The sequence below is a fragment of the Morone saxatilis genome, unplaced genomic scaffold (genome assembly GCF_004916995.1).
Source record: "Morone saxatilis isolate NCDOM2014 unplaced genomic scaffold, NCSU_SB_2.0 Contig3, whole genome shotgun sequence".
Taxonomy (NCBI): Eukaryota; Metazoa; Chordata; class Actinopteri; family Moronidae; genus Morone; species Morone saxatilis.
This window is the reverse complement of record NW_023339873.1, coordinates 12,921,224-12,945,214: the sequence shown is the minus strand read 5'-3', so window position 1 is coordinate 12,945,214 and position 23,991 is coordinate 12,921,224. Positions and strand designations below refer to the sequence as shown.

The window sequence follows — 23,991 nt, the reverse complement described above, 5'->3', positions numbered from 1 at the left end:
CAAATCAGCAGCTTGGACGAGGATCTGTGCTATCAGTTTGTGTATTTTATGCGGTTGTTTATTTTTAGGAATCTGCATTAGTGCACGAAACACAATAAAATCAGAGGAATGTTTAACTGAAATGAAAGCGATACTGCATACATGTCAGGGAAAAGTAAAGAGGACAGATGACAACAAAGCAATCTTAACTAGCACAGATGTTTTGTTGTTACCTGTTTTATGTCAGTTTTGATATGTTTTGGACTTGTTATTCTCCACCAAATATGTATCATCAATCAACCTGACTAGAGACAGAATAGCTTGTTTTTTAGGGGTTTTAGTTTTTTGCTTTAGTTTCTCTGCACCTAAACTGAAGGAAATGAATAAAGCAGTCAGAGAATTGAAATGATGAATCAATTCATTAATTAAAAAGAAAAAAGTTTTGATCGATTTTGATGAAAAAATCTGCCAAACATTCACAAATGTGAGGTTTTCTATCCGTGTGAATCAAATATTTCACTTCAGCTTATTGCAATAAGCTGAAGTGAAATATTTGAGCTGTCAGTGGCGTCTCACGGTCTTCCTCAGTGGATGGAGTTTGGTTGGTTTCCATCCCACAACGTAAGATAACAGATGGTCGTATATGAGAAGACTGAATGATTAAAACATCTTCGGGCTGGCGTTCAGACATTTTATTGACTAGATGCTGAATCCAAAATTAATCAGTTGATTCATTTATAGTGAAAATGATCATTTGTTTCAGGCCTCAAGCATTTCACCTGTATATTTAAACAAGCTCTTGGCAACAGAGTTGGAAACTTGTTTTGATTTTATTTTGGCCCCCTTCTTTTGCAGACACGAAGCCTCCCATCACGCCCATGTTCTCGCCAGCCCCCAGCTCACTCCCCTGGCCTGTCATCATTGGCATCCCTGCTGGAATAGTGTTCATCTTTGGCACAGTGCTGCTGTGGTTCTGCCAGAGCAGAAAACACTGTCCCCCTCCCAGCGCTCCAGCGGCGACTGCACAGGTACTGCAGAGCTCCCACCGGCTGCCGTATCGAGAGCGGGACCGGGGCTGCGTGGCTCCGTCCTCCAGCTCCTCCAGCCCAGAGAAAGACTGCATGAGCTCCATGAACTACGAGGAGTACCTGGCACAGCAACAGCTCCTCCTCACCCAGGGAGGACCAACAATCCCCCCTAAAATCTACCCCAAAATCTACACTGACATTCACACACACACTCACTCCCACGTGGACGGGAAAGTACATCAGCATCAACACATTCATTTTCAGTGTTAGCCTCAGTGCCAAATATCTCCCACTGACACTGCTCCAGTATCTCAGAGGGACGATGAGCTGTGGACCTGAACAGCAGCTCCTGAGCAACATTCACCTGACATTACTCTTCTTCTCTCATAGCTGGAGATTTCTGGGAAGAGTGTGCATGTGGGGGAAAAAAAAAAAACAGTGGCCAGTGATACACACCTTGTGTTTTTACATCCAAACTTCCATATTTGGTGCTCATTTTTTACCTGTCAGATCCTCACACCACTAAAATCCATGAATCCTTGTTGTGCACTTAATACAAAAAGGACAAGGACTCTATTTTTTTTGCAGCGTGTGAGTTTAATCGCAGCTATTCAGGCCAGCTGAAAGTTCTTCCTCAGCAGTTGAATTTTGCATTTTCCTACTTGGTGTAGCAGAAAATGGAGGTCAGGTTTTACCTTTCACTTATTCAGCTGTTGGAGCGCAGAAGCTTTGTGTGTTCTGCCTGGTAATGAAGATGAAAATGGTACTCAAGATTTACAAAAGGGGGCTGGTTTTATGCTCCTACTCAGGTAGTCCTTATGTTTGTTAAAGATGCATAATGTTTGGAATGCTGACCACTATCCTTTACGTTACCTTTCTCCATCCCTCACTTTGTCCTCCGTTAAAAGTGACATAGATAGTAGACTGGTAAGTTTTTATATCCTTTTTATGGCATGCAAACCTTGCCTAAGACTGCAAGGGATGGAAGAATTGTGTTTCCATGTTATCTGAATTGGTCTTCATTAACTTTTAACATTTGTTTTAGTTAGGTTCCCATCATCAGTCAGTAGCATGTTGAGGTAAACCAGCAGAGGATGACATTATCCAACCACAGTTTATGAAGCTGTAGTCATTTATAATCAGATTGAGTCATGAATATTTAATTTATTTTGCTAAAAAATGTATCAAAGTTTATTTTTCAGAGTAAGGCGTTTTACATATCTATGTAATGTTATTAAAGTATACTATTGTTGTCATGTATAGTACATTTTGAGTACTTTGTCACCCAGTTTAATCACATTTAGTTCATGCCAATATTTAGGTAATTCTGTATGTAATTGGTTATATTTGACAATCTTGTATGATGTACTCTGTTCAAGCTCAAAAACTAAATCATCTAAAGTGCGATGGTTTGGCAGTTTTGATTAAATGACCTAAAAGGAATTAAGTTACATGCTTCACGAAGATGAATGTATTTGTTCAACTCATGAATATCTGTCTGAATGCAGTTTGTGCTTGGCGTAAAAGCCCTTGTGAATCAGATAACGGTACCGGTGGCGGTTACCCGTCCTGAAACATAAGGGCTGGGTACAGACAGGTCAGCTTTCTCTTCCTTTGAGCAAGTTGAAGTGTCTGCTGAGGGTGACACAGAGGGCAGCCAGCAGAGGGACAGAAGTTGCTGGGATGAATGACTGAATAGATACCACACAGACACAAGAGCAGTCTCACACAGTCCCTTTTTAGATGAGTGATGGCCCCTGCAAGACTACACCGAGTGACCAGCATCTTTTCCTCCCCCCCTCCCCATTTAAAGTGAATTGACTCCCTCCGCCTCCCCCCCCGGTCCGCACTACCACCTCATTCAACTCCAATCTAGGTAGGATTTCCTTTCACCGTTTAGGAAGTGCATTGTCCTGCTCTGGGAGTGATGTGACAAGACCCTGTGATTGCTCAGGAAAGAAGGGGAGCATTGTGTCAGGTGAGCTGCTTTGTTGCGAGAATTGCAGGATGGAGATGAGCTTTGGCTCCAGACAGATGAGGGGTGAGTATATTGAACAGCTTGTACAAAGTAGAAACTCTACACAATTACTTTTTTTAGACTTCAAAACTACGGTGTTACTTCCATATCCATAAATAATGCTTCAAATCCAAAACCCAGATGACAAAATTCAAGACATTATGAAGAAAAACACTGCCCCCTAGTGGTTAGTAATCATGCAGAAATTGAAATAACTGAGTAATAATTATCACACTGGTAAACTTGTAAATCATCTTTATTAACTTTTTTACAGTATTATAAGAACATTAACAAAGACAAACAACAGTCTACACAAGAAAAGGATCAGGACACGAACAATAAAGAAAAACAGAAAAAATAATTAAAGTAAACAGTATTTACAAATGAGCTCAACCCTTCTGGACTTTGGTGATAAGTTCATCACAAAGTTTGGTGAGCTCTTCCGCCTCCTTCTCCTGTAAATTAAAATAAGGGAAATTAAAAAAAATATTAAGATAATCAAGACCGCTGCAAATACACCATCTAATGTATTATTATTTATTGCATTATTTTTTTCACTCACCTTCTGGTCCAGGCTCTTCTCCAGTGACTGTACCTTCAGCTGCTCCCGACGCAGCTGGGCTTGAAGTGCAGATACCTCAGCCTTGTTCTTGGACCGCACCTCAGCAATTTCTTCATTTGCACTGCAGATGAATAATACGTGTCAGAAACTGCGAGTCCTTCACTTTACATTGTTAACACAACGGTCAGCTTTCTTACTGGCCAATTTTCTCCTCAGCGTGGGCTTTAAGGGTCTGGTAGCGCTGCTCCTCCTTTTTGATCCTGGCGAGATAGTCCTGAGCGCAAGCTTTCAGAGTCTCTTCATTCTGGGGAAAAGGCACAGAAAACATTTTAACAACCGCTACAGATTTGTTTACCTTCGTCTAGTATTTGTGGTTTAGAACAGGGCAAGTGCTCATGTTTTCTAACCTTTTTGTAACCCTCAACAACGTCCTTGTACTTCTCCAGTCTCTTGAAGAGGTCAGAGAAAGATCTCTCCATGGTGTTCAGGTCACTGGACACTTGCTCCTTCTCCAGCAGGGCCTCATTGAGCTTCGCCTGGGACACCTCCCTCTCCTTCTCTTGATCAGCTGAATAATACAAACAAGTTAAAAGAGCTCTTGTTAAGACACCACATCATTAGAAATCCTCAAGACTGTGATATATACACATCATTTATATTAACTTACCCATCATTTTTGCAATCATAAGCTCAAATTCTGCAATTATTTTCCTGTGTGGGGAAAAAGAAATGTGTCAAATGTCTCTAAACTTTCATATAATTTAATTCAAATGACAAAAACAAATGTAAACAACCCACAGCTCACCTCATTTCCTGACCATCTTCAAGAAGCTTTTTATACTTTGCACTCCACTGCTCATCTTTTTCCTTTGCCTATATGAGAAAAAGCACACTTTAATTATTCTGAAGTCTTTGTTTAATCAGTGTCATTTAGAAAAGAGTGAGGGCTTTTTCCAACCTACATACCTACACACAGGGGGTTTACTTTTTCAAAATGTATGTCTGTGTGTTAGTTGGATTTGATTGTAGGGCCTTTCTGTTTATAACAACTGCTACTGAACTAAACAATGTCCCTAGTGTGATCATCTTTAACAAAAGGATTATCCTACTTTATGAAATATTAATCTCGGTAAATGATGGAAGATTCACCAACAACCCTGCAAGCTAAACAATCATTGACAATGGCCTGTTAAACACATTCCTTTGATATTAGATGCTTGTGTTTACTCCAGAATGCACTGTGGTTGAATCAGATTAAACTGCTCCAGGGATTGTTTGGAAAACCAGAGAAAAAAAAAGGTCTAGTGTGGTTGGTTCAGTCTGTACAATAAAGTACTGTATTCACATACACACAAACAAAGTGACTTCAAAATGGGAAAAAAAGAACTTTTCAGCATTTGAAACAACTGCTGTTTCATGTAAAATCACAAAACACTGAGCGGGACATACTTCTGCCTGGACCATGCCGATGGCTGCATCCATGTCTCTTTGACTGTACTTCAGCACTTCAATAATAGCATCCTCCGTGTTTGCTGGCTGGTGGAAAGGAGGGACGAGGCTCTCAAAGATTTGAGGAGTCTAGATAACAGTGTAAATAAAAAGTTAGGAGACGTAGCAAGGACGCATTGACTGTTGTTTCCAACAATGGACAGACACCGTCAATGGTTGCAGAGAGTGACTTACTAGTGCTGTAGAATCGTCAAACAGTTTGAAATCATCTTGTTGTGGTCTGTTTGCAGTCACTTTATCTGTCATCTGAGGAGCTGCAAGCCTGAATTGGGGAGGAGAAAAAAAATAAAACTTGTGAAGTGGCCAAAGTGGTTACGTTACAGACAAATCTCATTTTGTTGTACAGGATGTCCAAAGCAGAACAAATTTAGCTCTAACGTCCAGTGACAGCAACAGCAGTCAGAGTAACTGAAAACAGAAGTACGTCATACTGTAAAACAAAGGCACCGGGGCGAGGGACGTGGGTCTGAGCAGCCGGGCCTGCAGACTTCTTTGGGCTCTCTCTCAGGAGGGGGTCAAATTTAAGGTACAAGGATTGTTTCCGTAACGCCGACTCCTTGAACTGCAGACAAGAAAAACATTTAAAATAAGTTTAGGTCATGCATTGACAATCAAAGGATTTAGTTTTTTGACATGCATGGAGTAAGTACTTACATTGCTGGACCCAAACTGTTCGAGGTAATCCATTTGTCCGTCAAAGTCATTGGCCATGACTGGAGATAAAGATCATAGGTTAACATCAAAATCAGCTTTCCATTTAATGATGCTTCACCAAATACATTCCTACTGTACACAATGAAACGTTTAAGTGGAAAAGTGATTTAACTTCCATGCAATCACACTCCAAACTCTAAAAACCTTGTGGATTTAGACAAAGTAGTGTTATAGCCAACGTTTACTTACACATGGTTCCAGGAACAAACTCGTCATTGAATTCTGACAGGGCCGTCTGTGACTTCTGCTCGGGAAGACTCTTAATGGGATGTTGAGCTTCGAGTTGAAATCCCTTGTGGTGGTCAGAGGGAGCATTGTGTTCAGCATTTTGTCATCCCACAATAACATTTATTGTGAAAAACACACAACCAAAGGAAAGTTACAGAAAGATTTTAGGATTAAATCCAACTTCTCTTACCACTCCAGGGTTGGGTTCAGCAGCTGGGACACTCTCTCCAGCACTACAGGGGACAAAAGCATACAAACTTTAATTTAAATTAAGTGTTGCTAAAAACAGTGTCCACTGCAAATAATGCTCGATACAGACAGATAAAACGTTAACATACCTTGCTGGTGATACAGCTTCCTTCTCCACAGGCTTGTCCGTTTGCTCTGGAACGTCTGCTTCCATGAGATCAGGGCTGGATTTGTTGCTGCCCTTCGGAGAGTTGTTCATGTTTGCTTTTGTGCCAAAGGGATTGAAGTTCGGGTTGTCAAACTTGTCAAAGTCAAGTGAGTAAGAGCCTTTGGAAACCGGAACATCAGCAACATCACCGGCATCAGGCTTCGCTGGAGTTTCTTTTGATGGTTTGACATCAGTTGCGGGCTTTCCCACTCTAGATTTTAGACCAGGTGGCCTTTTGCCAAATTTCTTGGGTGGGGGTTTCTGTCTGACCTCACCGCTGTCATCGAAATTGAACTCGAGCTTGACCGGTCCCTCCTTGATTGGGGCATCGACTGGCTGGGACACTGATTCAGCAGCTGAAGGTTTGGCAGCATTGGCCGAGATTGGGGCCACTGCAGCTATGGGTTTCACCTCGGGTTGAACAGGCACCTCTTGAGCCACCTCGGGCATGTCAACAACATTAGTGGGCTTATTTTCCTTTATCTGCGTCTCCTCGGCAGGTGGATTATTATCTGGCACCTTTCTCCCGAGGACAGGGGAATTCTGAATTTTAGAGCCACCGGTTTGGAAAGGATTGATTGCGTCAAGGTCGTCAAAATCCAAGGAGTAAGAACCTTTCACTGGCAATGGAGCATCTTCCACAAAACTACCCGATACTTTGCCTTCATCAACACTCGTAGACATTTGAGCAGGTTGCTTTTCATCAGGTGTGGCAGTGCACGACTCTTGGTCCTCTGCTGGGACCTTCATCATCGTGACCACACTGCTGTCTGTGGAACTGATGTCGGCGGAGACGTCAACCAGCGAGTTTTCCACGGACGGGGTAAACGGAAGCGTTTCATCTAGTGCAGATTCTATTTTGGGAGGCTCTGCCAAGATATTCTCTTGTTGCGTGTGCTGAGACTCAGCTTGATCTGCAGGAGGGATTTCAACTGCAGGCCTCGCAGGAGAGAGCATCATCTTATTAGACCCCTGAAATGGATTCATAGCCTCAAGGTTTTCAAAATCCAGCTGATAGCCTCCCTTGCTTTGTATCGGCATGTCGTCATCAGGATACGATGATCCTTCTGTGGAAAATTCAAGATTAACGTCTATTTTTCAGCAATCAGACATTCAAGGTAAATGGGTCTGTAATGTTGTTAACAAATTACCTTGTTTGGGCTCATCTGGCAGCTCAGTGGCATCTTGTGGTAAAGTCCTGTAAAAACAAAGCAGACTCTGTTGCTTAAATTGATCAACTATGTCACTGGAGGCATGTTGCAGTAAGATAAATGTTGCTTACTTTGTTTGATCCAGATTTAAGGTCTCCATTGCTTTCGTACATTCGTCCACACTTGTCATCTTGACAGACTTGGAGGGAGATAGAATTCTTTTCGTCTGAGGGTCTCTTCTTGGAGTCTGAAAACAAACCTGCATACAAGTGATTCGATCAGTAGAGCAAATTTAAGTTAGTCAAGTTATCTGGATACAAAATGTATTTTCACCACATTTATGTGCGACAAAAGTTAGTATACTTTACACATGTTGTACTAGAAACATGCCTGAAACTATCCTTGTCCACCAAGGTGTACAAGTGTTCTGCTTTTGTTTTTTTATTACAGTTGGTTTAAAGTTGTACAGATATATGCTGCAGATTAATTGGGGATGGTCAAACCTCATACGGTCAAAGAATCAAATATATAAAGTTGTCCAGGTTTAACAAAACTATCAATCGCACTACACCAATTCAGGGTAGATATAGGCTTAGCTTATAAGTTTATAAGTCAATACAGTGCGTGTGAGAAGAATCCAGAGGAGAAGGGGGACAAAACATCTAAAAAAGTAAACTGACTCTGTACCTTTGCCCCCTTTGGCACAGTCTTGCTGGGCAGGTTCTCTGTCTGGCGCAGGATGGACGGCCTCCCAGTTGGCTGATCCAGGGCAAAAATGTCGTTAATTGAGCCGTTCTGCTTTCCTCCCGGGCAGACGCCACGATTCTCATCATTCACATCAACTGAACTCATCCTGTGAAAGCAGAGAAACAGACGTACGTTACAGGGCTGAAACGACCCGACGACACTGAGGGAGGCGTCATCCTAAAAGCTGCACCCGGTTGATAAGACGCTGTTGGTCGGGGGGGTTTACTGATGCATAGAGAAAGATGACATGTGAAGTTAACAGCAGAATCAAGACCAATGTGAATTTACTTATATTGGTAAATCTTGATTTAAAAACAGGAATACGGTCTATTTTTTATTGGTGTAATAAACTCTTAAACTTTTGCAGGTTGAAAAACTGAACCATGATCCATTTGTGTTCAAAGAAATTATAAAAAACAACTAAGTTGAAGCTAGACCGGCAATGTTGCTGTGAACTAATCTTTCAGCCAGTATGAGCTTACTGCAGATATATATGTTGGTACCAGACTGGTTTATATGTTGGCCAATAAGTAACAACTGCAGTACATCATGACTGAAGTAACAGTGCTAACATTACATAGTTTGTCCACCAGAGAGCACTAACAAGTTATTGTTTTAGTATGTCACTGTTAATATAAATCAGCCAAAATAGCATCATGTAATGAGCAATATATTTGATTTATTAATATAATTGATATTACAGCTTTGAAAGTAGTATTATTTAGGTTGTGGTTCCCAGAAGTGTGAACATTGGCTAAAGTTAAAGTGGTTTAATGTAAAAGACAAAATTTAAGGGTCCCAATAAACTATGCTCGTGAGCGAGAAAACACAAAACCTTATTTTATGCAGCCATTGTTAATGTATTTATTGCCCCGTGCTTTTCATACAGTGACATTTCACAATGTCTGCTTGAATGAGTCCCAGCTGACTTTGAGTTTTAATGTTCGGCTATGAAATATTTTGATGATAATAAATATTTGGCGACCTAGAGTCTTTGGATTTTTAGTATGTGAGTAACAAGTATACAATTATCAGCTATTACAAACTTTAAAACATGTGCTTCCTTATTAATGTCTGTAAACAGCTGCCTAAGGCTGTGGTTTTCAAACTGAGGTCTGGGGACCAACAGAGGTCCTTGTGTGGGTTGTAGGGGATCCCCAGCAATATAAGGATATGGATATTTTAGAATATTTTAACTTTAATTTAACTTTTAAGCTAAAAAAACAAGGGAAGAAATGTGGTTGGCTGTTTTTATTGACTACAATTTATAGTGATCACAGGTTGATCATTAAATCACTATGAAGAGTTCATCATCTTTGAGTAAAATGACTTGATTCCTCTCAAACTGGGAGTCTGTGGTCTCTGGTTCATCTATGGTGAGGATCCTTAACATGAAAAAGGACCATGATGCTTCTGCAGTCGCTGATACTGAAGGCCCAGACCAGAATGAATCCAAGATATCCGCTTACACGTCCACACAAATCGTGAATGAACAACATCTTTGTCTTAATGGGGTCTTGGGACAAACACTGATCCGTTAGTTCCTGCTACTGATCCCCACTGAAAGAGCATACACCACCATCAATACTCAACGTGTTACAGAAACAGACACAGCTGGTTACCGCAGAATGAACGTTAGTGAGGGATTTGTCATAAAAGTCAAACAAATGTCGACACCTGTTCAGCTCAGTTAGACTACCATTAACAGAACTAGCGGTGACATTAAACTAACAACAAAGGCTACGCTGGTTAGGCTAACTGTTGACGTAAAGTGGAGGAAAACTTAAAAACTTACGATCACTTTTTTCCCAACAGACAACAGTAAGAGGCGTAAGCTCCTATATTATCATCCTATATTCAACACGTACCTCGAAACAGATGCAGTTGGCCGAGAGGATAACGTCTTTCGTTAAAGCATTCAACTGCAGGGTGACCAAGAAGAAGTACTGGTGTGATTTTGAAAAGCCCTCCCTCGCCTTGTGCGGCTGACAACCGTTTGGAATTTAAAAGTCTCGAAACGCACCAATGAAATGGCCAGAAACGTTCAAAGGCAACGCGCTTCCTGGTTAGGCAGCCAATCAGGTCAAAGAGCGGATATGATCCAATCGACGACTGCGCCCAACGGGCCAGTTTCAAAGATAGTAGCAATGACAAGATAATAGTTTCGACGACTAAAAACGCACCTACACGTAACCATGAGAAAATCAACATTTTTTTTTAACCCTGGTTTGTAATTGCGACCAGGACCTGAATAATAACACTTTATATATAAAAGGATACTAAATTGATAATCTTATTGAGTACATATAGAAACGTGATTACTTTGAGGGTGTCAGAACAACAGTAATTTGGATTGAGCGAAGTGGGAAGTGATGCTGGGAGACTTCTCCCGTTTTCACGAGCACCAGAGAAAGGATTGGTCCTTGTTTAGAGACCAAAACAAATTTAAATTTGTGGCATCAAAGAGACGAAAAAGTGTATTACAGCCTCAGTTTGGATTTAATACTACATTTAATTTGAGCCTATATCTTTAGCTTGTAATATTCTTGATAGTAATATTAGTTTTTCTTTTAACCATACTGTGCTCTTCTGTATATTACAGTGTACAGTGTTATTACAGTGTCTTTGTGGATATTATATTATATAGTAGACAATTTCATAACTGGCTGCAAACCAGTCAATATTAAAGATGGCCTCAAGAGTGAAGTCTTGGTATATAAAGCTATAAGTCACTATTTGGCAAATCTTCTATGCACAAAATGTTAAATATAAACCTTTTTCAGCAACTGTTGTTACCTGAAATATCACAAATTCTAATCAGCAATTTTGTCCTTCAACTCAGATGAATTATGATCTTTCCTGACCAAACACCTTTGTGAATAAGGCCTGGATAAAACCTCACATTTATTGTATTTATTTTATTTATTATATCTTTATCTTAGATCATTTAGCAACTAAAATCTTGATTTTTGACTTATCCACAAACACTGTCTAATAATAATTATTAGAAATGAATGTAGCATTTGCTACAATGCATATAAACAAACTAGGGTTTCTACAGTTAAAGGCTCCTATAGCTCAGTATAGTCTGACAGTATATATAAGGTCTCTAACATTGACAGTATATATAAGGTAATTGACAGTATATATAAGGTCTCTAACACTGACAGTATATATAAGGTAATGACAGTATATATAAGTCTTAACAATGACAGTATATACTAGGTATCTAACTTGACAGTTAATTAACATAAGGTCTCTAACATTGACATATAATATTAAGGTCCCAAACATCTGACAGTATATACAGTTCTCAACACTGACATATATATAAGAGTCCTAACATGACATAATTATAGGGTATTGACAGTATATATACAGGTAATTGACATATAAGTTCTAACACCTGACAGTATATATAAAAGGTAATGACAGTATATATAAGGTAATTTTAACAGTATAAGTCTCTAACACGACAGAAGTAATTGACAGTATATATAAGGTAATGACAGTGTATATCAAGCCTAATAATTGACGTATAAGGTCTCTAACACTGACATATATATAAGGTATTGACAGATATATAAGTAATTGAAGTAATAAGGTCTCTAACTACAGTAAGGTAATTGACAGTATATTTAAGGTAATGAATAAATAAAATAATTGACGTATATAATAAGCCTAACACTGAAAGATATAAGTAATTGAAGTATATATAAATTCTAACATGACATATATATAGATCTGCAGTAATATAAGTAATTGACAGCTATCTAGTAAGGTAATTGCAGTGTATAATAAGTAAATGACATATAATATAGTCTAAATTGACAGTATATATACAGGTAATTTGACAGTATATTAAAGTCTCTAACATTGACACGTATATATATGTAATGACAGTATATATATTGTATTGAAGTGATATAGGTAATTGACAGTATATATAGATTTGACAGTGTATATAAGTATTGACAGTAATATAAAGTCTCAACATTGACCAGTATATATAGAAGTAATGACAGTAATATAAGGTAATGAAGTGTATGTAGTAATTGACAGTTATATTGAAAATCTCGTAACATTGACAGTAATATAAGTAATTGACAGATATATAAGGTACACTGTATATCAGTTTTCATATAGAGTCTCTAACATGCAGTATATATAAGCTCACCGACAGTAAGGTAATTGACAGTATAAGGTCTCTAACATCCAGGTCCACATACAGGACTGTTAGTAAAGTCAGGGTGTTGTACTGTACACGCCGGTACAGCAGGTGGCAGTATGGCGGCTGGTTTGGAGGCCGATATCAGACGAAGAAGAAGAGGAAGCCCACTACCCGCCAATTTTGAGCGATGTAAACAGTATCGTCCTCTTTCTGCCTCTGCTATGAAGAACCATTTAAACATTTCTGTGTCAGCAATGAATTCCAGTGGAAAAGGTATTTATTCGTTTATCAAACTATTACGGTGTGAACATGCCGCAGACAGACGGTCTTATTGCCGCTGACAGTCTCTGTTGTTAGGTTTCCTTTGCGAGCTAACTTCACTTAACGTTAACCTGTTTGGGATCAGCTAACATTTAACGTTACTAAAGTTAGATAAACTGATATCTACCCATTATCAACGCAACAGTTAAAGGTTTTCTGACTAAACTAATGATAGCAGCGTAACATAACGTGGTATTTACACTACTTATACACCGCTTTAGGGAGGGAAACTAACAGGTAAACAACCATTAACGATGTTATAATTTTGACAGGCTCTGCCGATTCATCCCAACTTGCTGTCAGGTAATGTTCCTTTATGGCTCTTTACTTGTGTCGTCCAAACAAATAACAACAACTTATACGGTCCTGGTTCAGGGCTAATACCAAATATGTACTGTAAGTTATCTGTGTGGTTATTTCTTTATTAATAAAGCGATTGTGACTTTGACTATTAGGTGTAGATTTACTGTGTACACCTAATAGTCGATGTACAATTAGAACAGCTATACTGGAATAAAGATGGCCAGCTGTGGTAACACTTACCTAACTTGTCGTGGTTTCAACATGTTTTTTCCCCAACATCACCTGTTCAGTTTGTATGTTTTAAGGCTAATGTTTTTACTGTTTTACTAATGTTTTATTTCTGGTCCTACAGCAGTGACAGCGATTGCATCAAGGTTTTCGTGCGAGTGAGACCTGTGACCCAGGGTACTGGGCTGACCACAGATGGAGATCAGAGTATGTGTCTCACAGTCACCTCATCCAACACCATCCGTCTGCTCTCAAAACCAGAACCACGAACCTTCACCTATGATCATGTTGCTGACATGGACACATCTCAGGTTGGGAGCACACAGTTATTGTATTATCAACATACAACTGGCATGGGTAAAAATAGCTTGAATGGTTAATAGAAACCTGAGTTGTCAGCGGGGGATGTAGCCTGTACAGCTCATAAAGTTGGTCCTGGTCGGTGTGTGTGTGTGTGTGTTGGTGTTGTGTGTGGGTGTGTTGAGAGAGAGAGAGAGAGATATTTATCACTTCATCACTTCTTCAACAGGACTCTGTATTCTCCAGTGTGGCCAAGAATATTGTTGAGTCTTGCATGAATGGATATAACGGAACTATATTTGCCTAGTAAGTGGTCTTTTATGATGTTTATTTACAGTAAATTCAGAATATTTTATGGCACAATCACTCTGCTGCACTCATTCAGTTCCTTTTCTGATTCCTCTTTTGCTTCTGCAGTGGACAAACAGGCTCAGGGAAAACCTTCACCATGCTTGGTGAGAATTCAGTTTATTGTTTACATTGTGTAGTACAAATTCTTTAAGATCTAGCAATAGAATAACACATTTTTTTCCTCTCTCGCTCTAGGTCCATCTGAGTTGGATAACTTCACGGATGAACTGAGGGGAGTTATTCCTCGAAGTTTTGAGTACCTGTTTTTTCTCATCAACAGAGAAGTGGAAAGGGTGAGCTCTAACATATGTTGGTGTTGGTGAACCACTATTTCATGTTTGTTTTGTAATTAATTTGGTGCTTTGTTTATTCTTTTTCCTTAAAGTCTGGCCAGTCCAAGAGCTTCCTTTGCAAATGTTCATTTATTGAGATATACAATGAACAAATTTATGACCTTCTGGACACAGCCTCAGCCAGCCTTTTCCTCAGGGAGAACATCAAGAAAGGTTTATTTGTTGAGGGAGCTGTGGAGAAGTTCGTCAACTCAGCAGCTGAAGCCTACCAGGTATATATTGCTTGACTGTTGTGACTCGTAGAAGGTTATTGTACTTAAATTATACATACGATACAAAACACTCCTGTCTGACTAGTTAGAGGGGATAAAACACCTATATTCCTATATATCTAGTATACAGTTCCATCATCATAATGTGAAAAATAATTAATTAATTAAATCCTATGAAATAAGGTTTACAGAATTTGTGTTTGAAACCACTTAGGTTCTGTCTATGGGCTGGCGTAATCGACGAGTGGCCTCCACCTCCATGAACCGTGAGTCTTCTAGATCTCATGCTGTGTTCACCATGACTTTGGAGTCCAAAGAGTCCATCAATGAAGTGGTGAACATCCGAACGTCGCAGCTGAACCTGGTCGATCTGGCAGGCTCTGAGAGGCAGAAAGACACAAACACAGAAGGCTCCAGACTCAAGGTGAGCTCGTTGAATACAGTCTTATACTGAGGTACTACATTTATGATCTTTTCTGCTGCTAAAAGCTGTTCTCTGCATTTCTTCTCTTTTAGGAGGCCAGCAGTATCAATCGCTCCCTCATGTGCCTTGGTCAGGTGATCATGGCACTGGTTGATGTGTCCAATGGGAAGAACCGCCACATCTGCTACAGGGATTCTAAACTCACCTTCTTGCTAAGGGTCAGTGTTTTGGTGGAGTATGTATTCTGTTAATGTTGCTGTGTGTCAGTGGGGAGTTACCTCCCCTGCAGTTATTCAGAATTTGAGTAGATAATATGCACTGCTGCAATTACATTGTTATTTCAGGACTCTCTTGGAGGAAACGCAAAGACTTACATCATAGCCAATGTACACCCCGGTTCAAAATGTTTTGGAGAAACGCTGTCCACCTTGCAGTTTGCTCAGAGAGCAAAGTTAATCAAGAATAAGGTATCTGTCTTCAAACCTAACTCTAAATTGTGTTGAAACAGACTTAACTAAGTTCTGGTGATTTCAAAATCAGAGCACCTTATAATCTCATCCTTGTGTAATTATTCTGACAGGCCATTATCAATGAAGACACACAGGGAAATGTGAGGCAGTTACAAGCTGAGGTGAAGAAGCTGAAGGAGCAGCTTTCACAGGCACTGGCTTCTCAAGCAGTGGACTATGGGAGAGATATAGCGCCAGGTGGACCTGAACTCCCTACAGGTAATGATACATGGATCTAACGTAATGTTAATCTTAACAGACTTAAAGTAACCACTTTGACTATACAGTAACTCAAGCTGTGGTATTACATATAAGGTTATATGTTTTTATACAATTTTTTTCTGGGATGTTGCAAAAGTGTAAATCAGCTTTTCTCATCAGGTCCATCCAAAGAAATTCAACATAATGTCTCATATAAAGCAAAGTTTATGGCTGCTATTCGTCTGTGGAAGAAGCGAGAGGAGGAGAAAAGGGTATGGAAAATGTTTTTTTGCATTGTCATTTAATTTTGAAAATGATGTTGCTGTGAGGAAATAATTTCGATACAGGGAAACTTACAGTAATGTTTGACTGCACTCAGATGCTGCTCCAGAAGGTGGCTCAGCTTGAGGAAGCCTGGACCCAGAAAGACAAGTTCATCCATTCCAGCCGAATGATTGTCAGGTTTCGAGAGGACCACATATCTCGACTTGAGAGAAAATTGAAGGAAGGACAAGGATTACTGTCAGACGAGGAGTCTCAGGCTCTGATTGACCAGCTGAAAGAAGAGATAAAGATCTTGAGAGATCAGGTACAAAATCTAATACCATTTGAGCACTGCCTAACCCACTGCTGATGACAGTATGTTATAATGTGTGGACACTCTGCAGTGTCCTTTTTAGCCCTATAAAGTCGCTCTGGACAATTATAATGACAAAATGTATTTCCTCTAAAATCCGACTCCTTACTCTGAAAGGCACAACAGGGTTCTTTAGATCCTCTGTTTTAGTTATTTTTCATGAAATGATTACCAGAAAGTTGAATGTGTTCGACACACTTTTTTATGTAAACCTTTCTGACCTTTTAGGTTGAACATCACCCAAAGATGACCCGATATGCAGCAGAGAACTTCAGCCTCAGACAAGAGAACCGTCAGCTCCGTTCTCTTGAATCAGTGGTGAAAGCTGAAGAGGCTGCAGCCACAGTTGCTGCTGAGCTGGATGAGGCCTTCCAGAGGGCCGTGGAGACAGAAAGACTCACAGAGAGTAAGATAATAATCAGCTTCATCAGAGAAAAGGTCAAGTAAATGTATTATATCCTATATCTTTATACATATCATTAAACTCATGTTGCTCCACAGCTCCAGCAGCCTCTTCAACCTCTGTGACTGCAGACGCTGTCTCGGCAGCTACAACTGAAAAGCTGAAGGCTCAGCTGCTTCAGAAACAGTCCGACCTCGCAGCCGCCCTTCATGCCTTTGAGGAGTACAAAGAAGTCACCAAGTAAGGAGGGTATTTAATGAAGAAAACCACTCTTAAACCAGATTCACATGGGCAGTATCCAAAAAAGCTTAGCAGATGTTTGGGAACAAAACCCTCCAAAAGCTAGAAAAATAAGCCAAGACCTTTTGCCATCCTGAAATCCAGTAACCGTAAATAGTGGAAACTTGTGAGCACATAGTGTACAGGCTCTTTTCATGGACACATTCTTTTTTTTGTTAATAACTGCCGTCTGTACAGTGAAATAAGGCCAAATAGACTTTATGCAGTCATATAATTAGAGAAAGTATCTTAGTTTCCTAACTTCTATTTGGGCTTGTTAATTTGGAAAAACGGTATCCTTCTGTTCCATATATCTGATGATGTTACAATCTTCCCCTACTTATTAAATCCACATTTGTATACATTAAAATATTACTGCACATCTCTGATTACTAGCTCCAGGAAGAAGCTGTTTTTACTTAGACTATTATAATACATATTTCATAACTGTAAGGTGGATTTATATTGTGACCTTAAAGTTGCCATTTTTTATGCAATGCCTTTTTAGACTTATAAAGTATGTTTCGCAGGGCTTAATGTGGTCTTTGGATGGTGCTTTGTGTTCTAGGAAACAGATGTCTCAGCTGGAGTCTGAGAAAAGATACCTTGACAAGTCCAACAGGCATTTGGAAAACATTTTGGAAGCCACAAACACTTACAAAAAACAGGAGGTCTGTGAGCTGAACAGAATTCACGTTGAAACTATTAAGGTGAGTCAGTGTTGAAATTTGTATTCAGATCTCTGTGAGGAAAACTGTAACCTCTCTTTATTCAATATACTTTCATTGCCTTGCAGATTCTATAACAAATGTCTTTATCTTTCAAATATCTATTATATTAGATTCTCACCACGCCCACCAAAGCATACAACTTGCGGTCCCGTGTCGTGCCTCTCTCTAGCCCGGACCACCTGAATGGGGCAGATGATAATGCAGACGACATTTGGGATGAGCAGCCTCCTTCAGACATGACCGAGATGGCCTTGACTGAGGAACTGCGTCAAGTGCAGGTACAGAAATGGGCATTATCCCTTAAATGTGTCTTTAAAAAACACATAAAGTCCTCTCATTGTCTCATACATTCTCTAATTTATCATCAGGAGCAAACTAGTCGTGTCCAGACACAACTGAATGAGGAGGAGCTAAAGAACAGCAAGCTGTTGCAGCAAATTGCCAAGCTTGAGGAGCAGATCGCTGTGATATCACAAGAATGTGCCCACAAGGATGAGGTAGAATCTCCTCATGTTCTTCATTTACAGTTTTGTCTTGTCTAAATTTAATGTTACGTAAAAAAAAGAATTGGATCTGCTGAAATTGGAAAAACATGATGTCCTAAATTCAACTATTCTGTTTTCTTAATTGTTGTTGATGCACCTGATGCAGCTGCTGTCTACTGAGCGAGCTTACAAGAACAAAGATCAGCACAACCTGCAACAAACTGTCAGCGAGCTGCAACAGAGCCTTCAGTCTGAACAGCAAACTGCAGAAGGTAAAGTTCTTAAGTTTCTCCTGTGTATTAATCACCTGTTTGTGCGCCTGGACTTTTGCTCATGGTTCTGTCAGAAGGAAGTAGAGATAAGAGTACCAAGTTGATGACTCTTTCTTTCCCCTCCTGTCAGTGCTGAGGAGTGAGATCTGTGATCTACGCCTGGTGCTGCAGTCGTCCGATAAGGAGCTGGCCACCGCGAAGAACGAGCTAAGAGACGGCCAGCGTGAGCAGCAGAGAGAGATGAGTGAGCTCTCCAACAGTCTCATCAGCACACAGCTTCAACTTGACAAAGTCCAGTAAGTGTGAATCTAACACCTCTGCATTGTGACTCTTGATCTGATATGTTTATGTGCCCACACCTACCATGTCTTCATCCCAGGCTCGAGTGGGAGCAGCTTCTGGAGCAGCATCGGACGCTGCAGGATTCATTTGACCAGCTGCAAGCTGAGGCCAAGTTTGAGGCTGATCAGGCAGGACAACAGCTGCTGGATAGGCAGCAGGAGATTGATAAACTTAAAGCACAGCTCACGGTTAGTGAACTCATAAACTCAACTATTTGTTTATCCTGAAATGTAGGCTGTGATTTCCTAATTTTCTTAAATTATTATTTTTTTCTGTTGTAGGAATTGAATAATTCTTTACAGACTGAGCAGGAGCTCACAAGCACCCTGATCTCCCAGTTAAGAGAAAACAAAGAAAATACATCAAAGTGAGTTTTTTTTTCCCAGTCTTTTTTCATAGCTTTGTCCTTGTTTTGTTTTATAGTTTATGGTTTTCAAAATAACTTATATTAACATGAGTGATCTTGGTGTATGCCTTCAGAGAACTTATTGAAGTTGTGGAGCAGAATACACAGCTTAAGAAACAAGTCTCAGACCTGACAGTTCAAAATCAGCAACAGGTCAGTCCCAAGAACAGTATGCATGTTTTAAAAATTATAACTATTTATCATAACAGTAATTACAGCTCAGTTACTAAGCCCGGATGTCCAATTTTTTGTTTTGAAGGCATCCAAAATTGTTGATCTTGAGCTAAATCTAAACTCTGCCAATGAACTGATAAAAGGCTTGGAGCAGAAGATTGAACAGGACAAAGTAAGCCCGAGTGAATAATTCTCTCGAATTTCTTATTCCTTCAAATATGCAGTGTGTCATCTATCCTCCTGAATCCCGCCTTTGTATTTTAACAGGACGTTGTTTTAGATCTGATTAACCAAACCAGAGACCTCCGCTGTGAGCTGAGCCAGAAGGACCAGATCATTACCCACCTGTCTGAAGACATCAAAGACATCACAGTACTTTATTACGCCTCTTATTTCAACTCAATTGTATTTGTCTTAAATAACTTAATTGTTTGCTATAGTTACATGTTCATGCTGTAGATAGGTTTAATGTTTGAATTGGTCAGATAATTAATAATAATGACATCATAATAATTATGTCATTGCTTTTCCAGGCCAAGTACAATACTGCCTGCCTTGAAAGGGAGGATATCAGGGAGCAGTACTCTAAGTTGCAGACTGAAATCTGTGACCTGAAAGAAACTTTGGACCGGTGTTTAGCATCCAACAAAATAGAGGCAAGTTTGATCATGTTCATACATTTTGTGTGAATGTTTGTAGATTTACTGCAAGTGATTAATGTTCTAACCAGTTTTTGTAGATAGTAAATAAAAAATAGGCTAATTAATGAAGCTACAATATAGATAATGTGCGTCTGTCCTCAGGTGGAGGTGTTGCAGGAGGAGGTTGTTTATGCCACTGAGGAGGTTGAGAGACTCACTAAGGTCTTAGATGAGCAGAACAGCCTGCTCCAAGCATCTCAAGAGCAAACAGCCAAGAAGGACGTCATGATACAGAATCTACAGCAGAAGGTGAAGTTGTTTTTATTATCAGAGAAAAATAATCAGTATCAGTAACATCTTATCAAGATTATTAAATACCAAAACTCCTCTTGTACCAGGTGCAACAACAGCAAGAAGCTGTTGAAAAAACTATCCGAAATGGCAATTTCAAACCTTTTGTTGAGCCGACATTTACACCTAAATCATTACCTCGGGTAAGACTTGTTTGAGGTTTATTTGTTCCTTAATTCTGCATTCACAAATAAAATGTGTGGCCAGTTTAATATTTTTGATTTGCTGTCAGAAAATGCAACATGTACTAATCTTTTTTTTTTTTTCTTTCTTTCTCTCTCTCTGTGTAAAAGACACCCTGCACTCCAGGAAGCTTCAATAGGGATCTGACCCAGGTGCTAGAGAGCCAGGAGAGAGAGCTGGAGAATCGCCGCTCCTCCATGATGACCATGGAGATTCTCTTGAGCGAGCTGAATGCGGAGAGGGCTGCCAAGAACGACGAGATCCAAAGGCTTAAGGTATATCTTTGTGCAATAGTTAAATGAATCCATAGCCATTCAACATTGTACTAAAAGACTATCCTCTAGACTCAACACAATTTAAAAAGGTTTAAGGTCTTAATGGACTTTGTAGTTCATCAATATTGATACTGTGGTTTCACTGTCTTCAGATGCAGCTGACTGAGAAAGAGATGGTCCGAATGGAGATCCAGGCTTTACTTGACCAGTTTTACACCAAGCAGACCCAGAATGGAAATAATAATGGGTAATAAAGTTTATTCATTCAGTCATTAAGCAGTCGAGTGCCCTGAATGCATCTGATCATCCACTGTTGATGGTGTAAGTGAAATTAATAATGTTGTCTTTTCAGTGAGGAGTTGAATGATGCCCTTAAGCAGTCCTTACTTAAAGAGCTACAAGAGGAGAGAGCAGAGAAGGTTTGTATTTGTTTATCTGCTGGTTATTTTCTCTTTATTAGATAATCAATTAATTATTTGTTTCTCATTTGTTAATAGAGCAAAGTCATGCAGAAGCTGTCCGACACCCAAAAAAGGTAAGCACCGTTCGTTATTGTACGCTATACCGATTCTTAATTAATGCTTGAGATTTGACAAGCTTGTCTTTTATTTTTTGTTTTTTTGCTGTGCATTAGACTGCAGGCGCAGGAGTCGATGGTGTCCCAGTCTCAAACCTGTGTTCAGGAGCTGACCAATGAGCTGAGGAACCGCTGTCTAGAGTTGAGGGAGCTGAACCACCGGATACAGGATGAGGAGAAACTGCTCCAGGTCAGAACTGGACTACATTAGTACATCTTTGAGTCAAGGAAACATTTTGGGATGATGTAGCTTTCAAGTATGATGAAATGTACTCCAGGCAACATTGTCAGTAGCTGACATTTAGTATGCATATTCACATTCTCAAGAGGAAGACTGGGAATAAGGGTTTGGGGTTGGTTAATGATATTTCTCTCTGATTACGGTGGCACAATGTAATATTTTTCCTCAAACACAAGTTGATCTTGAGGCCTTTTTTTTTACAGCCATTTTGACCACTTATATAGTAGGAAACTCCAACGTGCTATTAATGACATTAAAGCCATATTATGCAAGATTTGTCTGTTGCTGTTTGTAGATGCACCATTCAAAGTTGACCCCTCTTCCCCAAGCACAGGTGAGCCAGAGAGCACCTTTGGTCGAAATACATAGAAAATGAACGAGGAGAGGGAGCGACGTTAGCGAGAACAAAGCAGTAAATCAGATAAATAAAACATTATTTTACATTGTTTAAATTCTGCAGGAAGGTGCCATATTTCTGGATTTTGTGTAAATTCAATTCAAAGTGCAGCTTCACCATGTCTGCCCTCGGTCAAACAGACAGACCTGAGAACTGCAGGGAGAGGGTTGCAGGGCCACACACTTGTAGTGGGTCATAAGGGATGATTGAGAGGTATTATGTTTGTATGGGTCTATACGTTGTTTCTTAGGAATGCCTTTAATGATGGCTCTGTTTGTGTCCCAGTAAGCTGTGACAGTGAGCCAGCATAAACACTAGGACCCTGAAACTGAAGCAGCTAAATGGAATTTTTTTCATTTTCTCCCCCTTTATGGTTTATCTTGAGCTATCCTATCGGATAAAGGAAAAGGTCCCTCCAAAAAAAAATATATATAAAAGAGGCTTGTTGCAATGTCTTGCTGTGTGACCGACGGTTTAAACTAATATAAAAAGAGAAAAGCTGCAAATTCTCTCATTGGAAAAATTGAAACAAGACAGTGTCTGTGACATAAATGATTGATCCATTATCAAAATTGTTGCCTTTTGGCTCTGAGTACTAATATATATTTATCGTTCTTACAGGAGAACGAGGTTCTCCGTAAGCAGAACATTCAGCTGTCTGAGGAGAATGGCAAACTTGTGGGGCATAAGAACCACAAACAGAGGATTGAATATCTGGTGAAGCTGAAAAAGGAAAACACCAAACTTCAAGAGGTAAGTAACATTTCTGCTATCATTAAAGGATGTTTTGTTTTGGTCTTGTGAATACTGTAAACGCATCATGTCAATCAACTTTTTATTTTGTTGTAAAAGGAAAATGAAAAGCTCAGAACGGAGATGGGCTTAATGCGAGACCACATTGGATGTCCGCCACTGGAGATGACTTAAATCTTAAGGTGTAAAATCTTTTGAATGAAGGTGAACTTGCATCTTTCCCAGTAAAACTGTTTTTATTTTATACTTTTACTTAATGCTATTAATTTGGTTAACTCTTTTAATGGTTTCAAGTACAAAGGCATTGTGATTCATGTTGTTTTGTTCTTTTTTCATTCAGGGAATGGGCTGTAATGATTTTGCTTATATTATAACACCTCCTACAGTTTTTTACATGGAGGCTTACTGTACCTTTACCTCTGCTATTACAGCAGCATGGCCAAACCAGCTGTGACAACTTCCATTAGTCATCTTTTCTTGTTAGTTTGCTCTGGGTGTACATTAGTACACCTAGTCACATTGTTCTCAGACCACATTGAAATGACAATAAAGCTGAATAATACCTTAATGTGAAAACTGTGTTTTAGGTGATATGTCTGGTGCTGTGATTGTTGACTGATCATCTGAAATCTATCCATGGCATATGATTTGTTGTATTTTTCCCATCATACTGGGGTATATGTCTTTTTTAGCATAATGAAAATAATGTCATTTTTATTATTCTTTTTACCTCTAGTAACTTTTAATGTCTCTCTTCATGTTGTGTGATGGGACTGTAAAAATAAACTATTTCATCACAAAAACGTATGTGATTCAGGTGTTTGGATATTTAATAGTGGTAAATCAAAAGTTGAAGACGAGTAGCCTTTGACTTTCTAATACTAGAATATGACACGTTACATGCATGTGGTATCAGTTATGGAAAGTGCATGTACCTCTTACTACATAAGTACTGTACTTTACATAGAAATGTAACATAATGCATTGTTATAGCTAAAACTGCCCAAAACTATATAAATCACTAAGAGTTAAAATTTACATTTAGAGTTAAATGATATATAAAACAGATAAGGGCCATTTTGCACGAGTATGTTCACTTTTATTACTTCTAATTCTGTTCTATACTTCAGTAAACTTTT

At 39.4% G+C, this 23,991-nt stretch overlaps 3 protein-coding genes across 5 annotated transcripts in view; 2 read left to right on the top strand and 1 right to left on the bottom strand.

Moving 5' to 3' along the window:
• The window catches only part of LOC118337146 (fibroblast growth factor receptor-like 1), a 28,149-nt gene extending 25,695 nt beyond the window's left edge, over positions 1 to 2,454 (top strand). Inside the window, exon 7 of the mRNA XM_035674030.1 lies at positions 835 to 2,454. Coding sequence (XP_035529923.1) covers positions 835 to 1,277 — 443 coding nt within the window. The 3' untranslated portion in view covers positions 1,278 to 2,454. The remainder of the gene's footprint in view (positions 1 to 834) is intronic.
• An 808-nt stretch (positions 2,455 to 3,262) lies between these two features.
• Positions 3,263 to 10,318, bottom strand: tacc3 (transforming, acidic coiled-coil containing protein 3). Of its 2 annotated transcripts, none has more exons than XM_035674027.1 (17): positions 10,201 to 10,318; positions 8,273 to 8,438; positions 7,717 to 7,844; positions 7,586 to 7,632; positions 6,376 to 7,501; positions 6,228 to 6,273; positions 5,999 to 6,101; positions 5,750 to 5,808; positions 5,527 to 5,657; positions 5,270 to 5,357; positions 5,036 to 5,164; positions 4,392 to 4,459; positions 4,254 to 4,297; positions 3,994 to 4,154; positions 3,784 to 3,890; positions 3,587 to 3,707; positions 3,263 to 3,479 (listed from the first exon to the last, which is right to left on the bottom strand). In XM_035674027.1, exons 2-17 carry the CDS (start codon positions 8,435 to 8,437, stop codon positions 3,414 to 3,416), a joined length of 2,589 nt encoding a protein of 862 aa, XP_035529920.1. In that variant the 5' UTR covers position 8,438; positions 10,201 to 10,318; the 3' UTR covers positions 3,263 to 3,413. The 2 variants fall into 2 exon arrangements, with proteins under 2 accessions (XP_035529920.1, XP_035529922.1); XM_035674029.1 differs by having other exon boundaries at positions 6,228 to 6,270.
• A 2,347-nt stretch (positions 10,319 to 12,665) lies between these two features.
• Positions 12,666 to 23,649, top strand: kif15 (kinesin family member 15). 2 transcript variants are annotated; one of them, XM_035673293.1, is made up of 36 exons: positions 12,666 to 12,776; positions 13,097 to 13,127; positions 13,480 to 13,666; positions 13,885 to 13,961; positions 14,073 to 14,110; positions 14,202 to 14,299; positions 14,392 to 14,571; positions 14,786 to 14,995; positions 15,088 to 15,213; positions 15,340 to 15,462; positions 15,576 to 15,723; positions 15,886 to 15,977; positions 16,085 to 16,294; positions 16,571 to 16,748; positions 16,844 to 16,985; positions 17,593 to 17,734; positions 17,866 to 18,033; positions 18,124 to 18,252; positions 18,407 to 18,512; positions 18,643 to 18,808; positions 18,892 to 19,042; positions 19,136 to 19,221; positions 19,335 to 19,413; positions 19,520 to 19,606; positions 19,702 to 19,806; positions 19,968 to 20,090; positions 20,238 to 20,384; positions 20,474 to 20,569; positions 20,720 to 20,884; positions 21,037 to 21,131; positions 21,237 to 21,303; positions 21,382 to 21,419; positions 21,519 to 21,651; positions 21,998 to 22,036; positions 22,721 to 22,852; positions 22,952 to 23,649. In XM_035673293.1, exons 1-36 carry the CDS (start codon positions 12,725 to 12,727, stop codon positions 23,024 to 23,026), a joined length of 4,221 nt encoding a protein of 1,406 aa, XP_035529186.1. In that variant the 5' UTR covers positions 12,666 to 12,724; the 3' UTR covers positions 23,027 to 23,649. The 2 variants fall into 2 exon arrangements, with proteins under 2 accessions (XP_035529186.1, XP_035529187.1); XM_035673294.1 differs by lacking the exon at positions 21,998 to 22,036.
• The last annotated feature ends 342 nt before the right edge of the window (positions 23,650 to 23,991 follow it).

Bases quoted from the DNA above. Each gene is read 5' to 3' on its own strand.
- tacc3 (XM_035674027.1), bottom strand. From the start codon at position 8,437: ATGAGTTCAGTTGATGTGAATGATGAGAATCGTGGCGTCTGCCCGGGA. The intron at 6,102-6,227 runs GTAAGAGAAGTT...GACCACCACAAG, and splicing joins CTGAACCCAACCCTGGAGTG to GGATTTCAACTCGAAGCTCA. The intron at 4,155-4,253 runs GTAAGTTAATAT...TGTATTATTCAG, and splicing joins TATGATTGCAAAAATGATGG to CTGATCAAGAGAAGGAGAGG.
- kif15 (XM_035673293.1), top strand. From the start codon at position 12,725: ATGAAGAACCATTTAAACATTTCTGTGTCAGCAATGAATTCCAGTGGA. The intron at 13,667-13,884 runs GTTGGGAGCACA...CTTCTTCAACAG, and splicing joins CTGACATGGACACATCTCAG to GACTCTGTATTCTCCAGTGT. The intron at 20,385-20,473 runs GTGAAGTTGTTT...CTCTTGTACCAG, and splicing joins TACAGAATCTACAGCAGAAG to GTGCAACAACAGCAAGAAGC.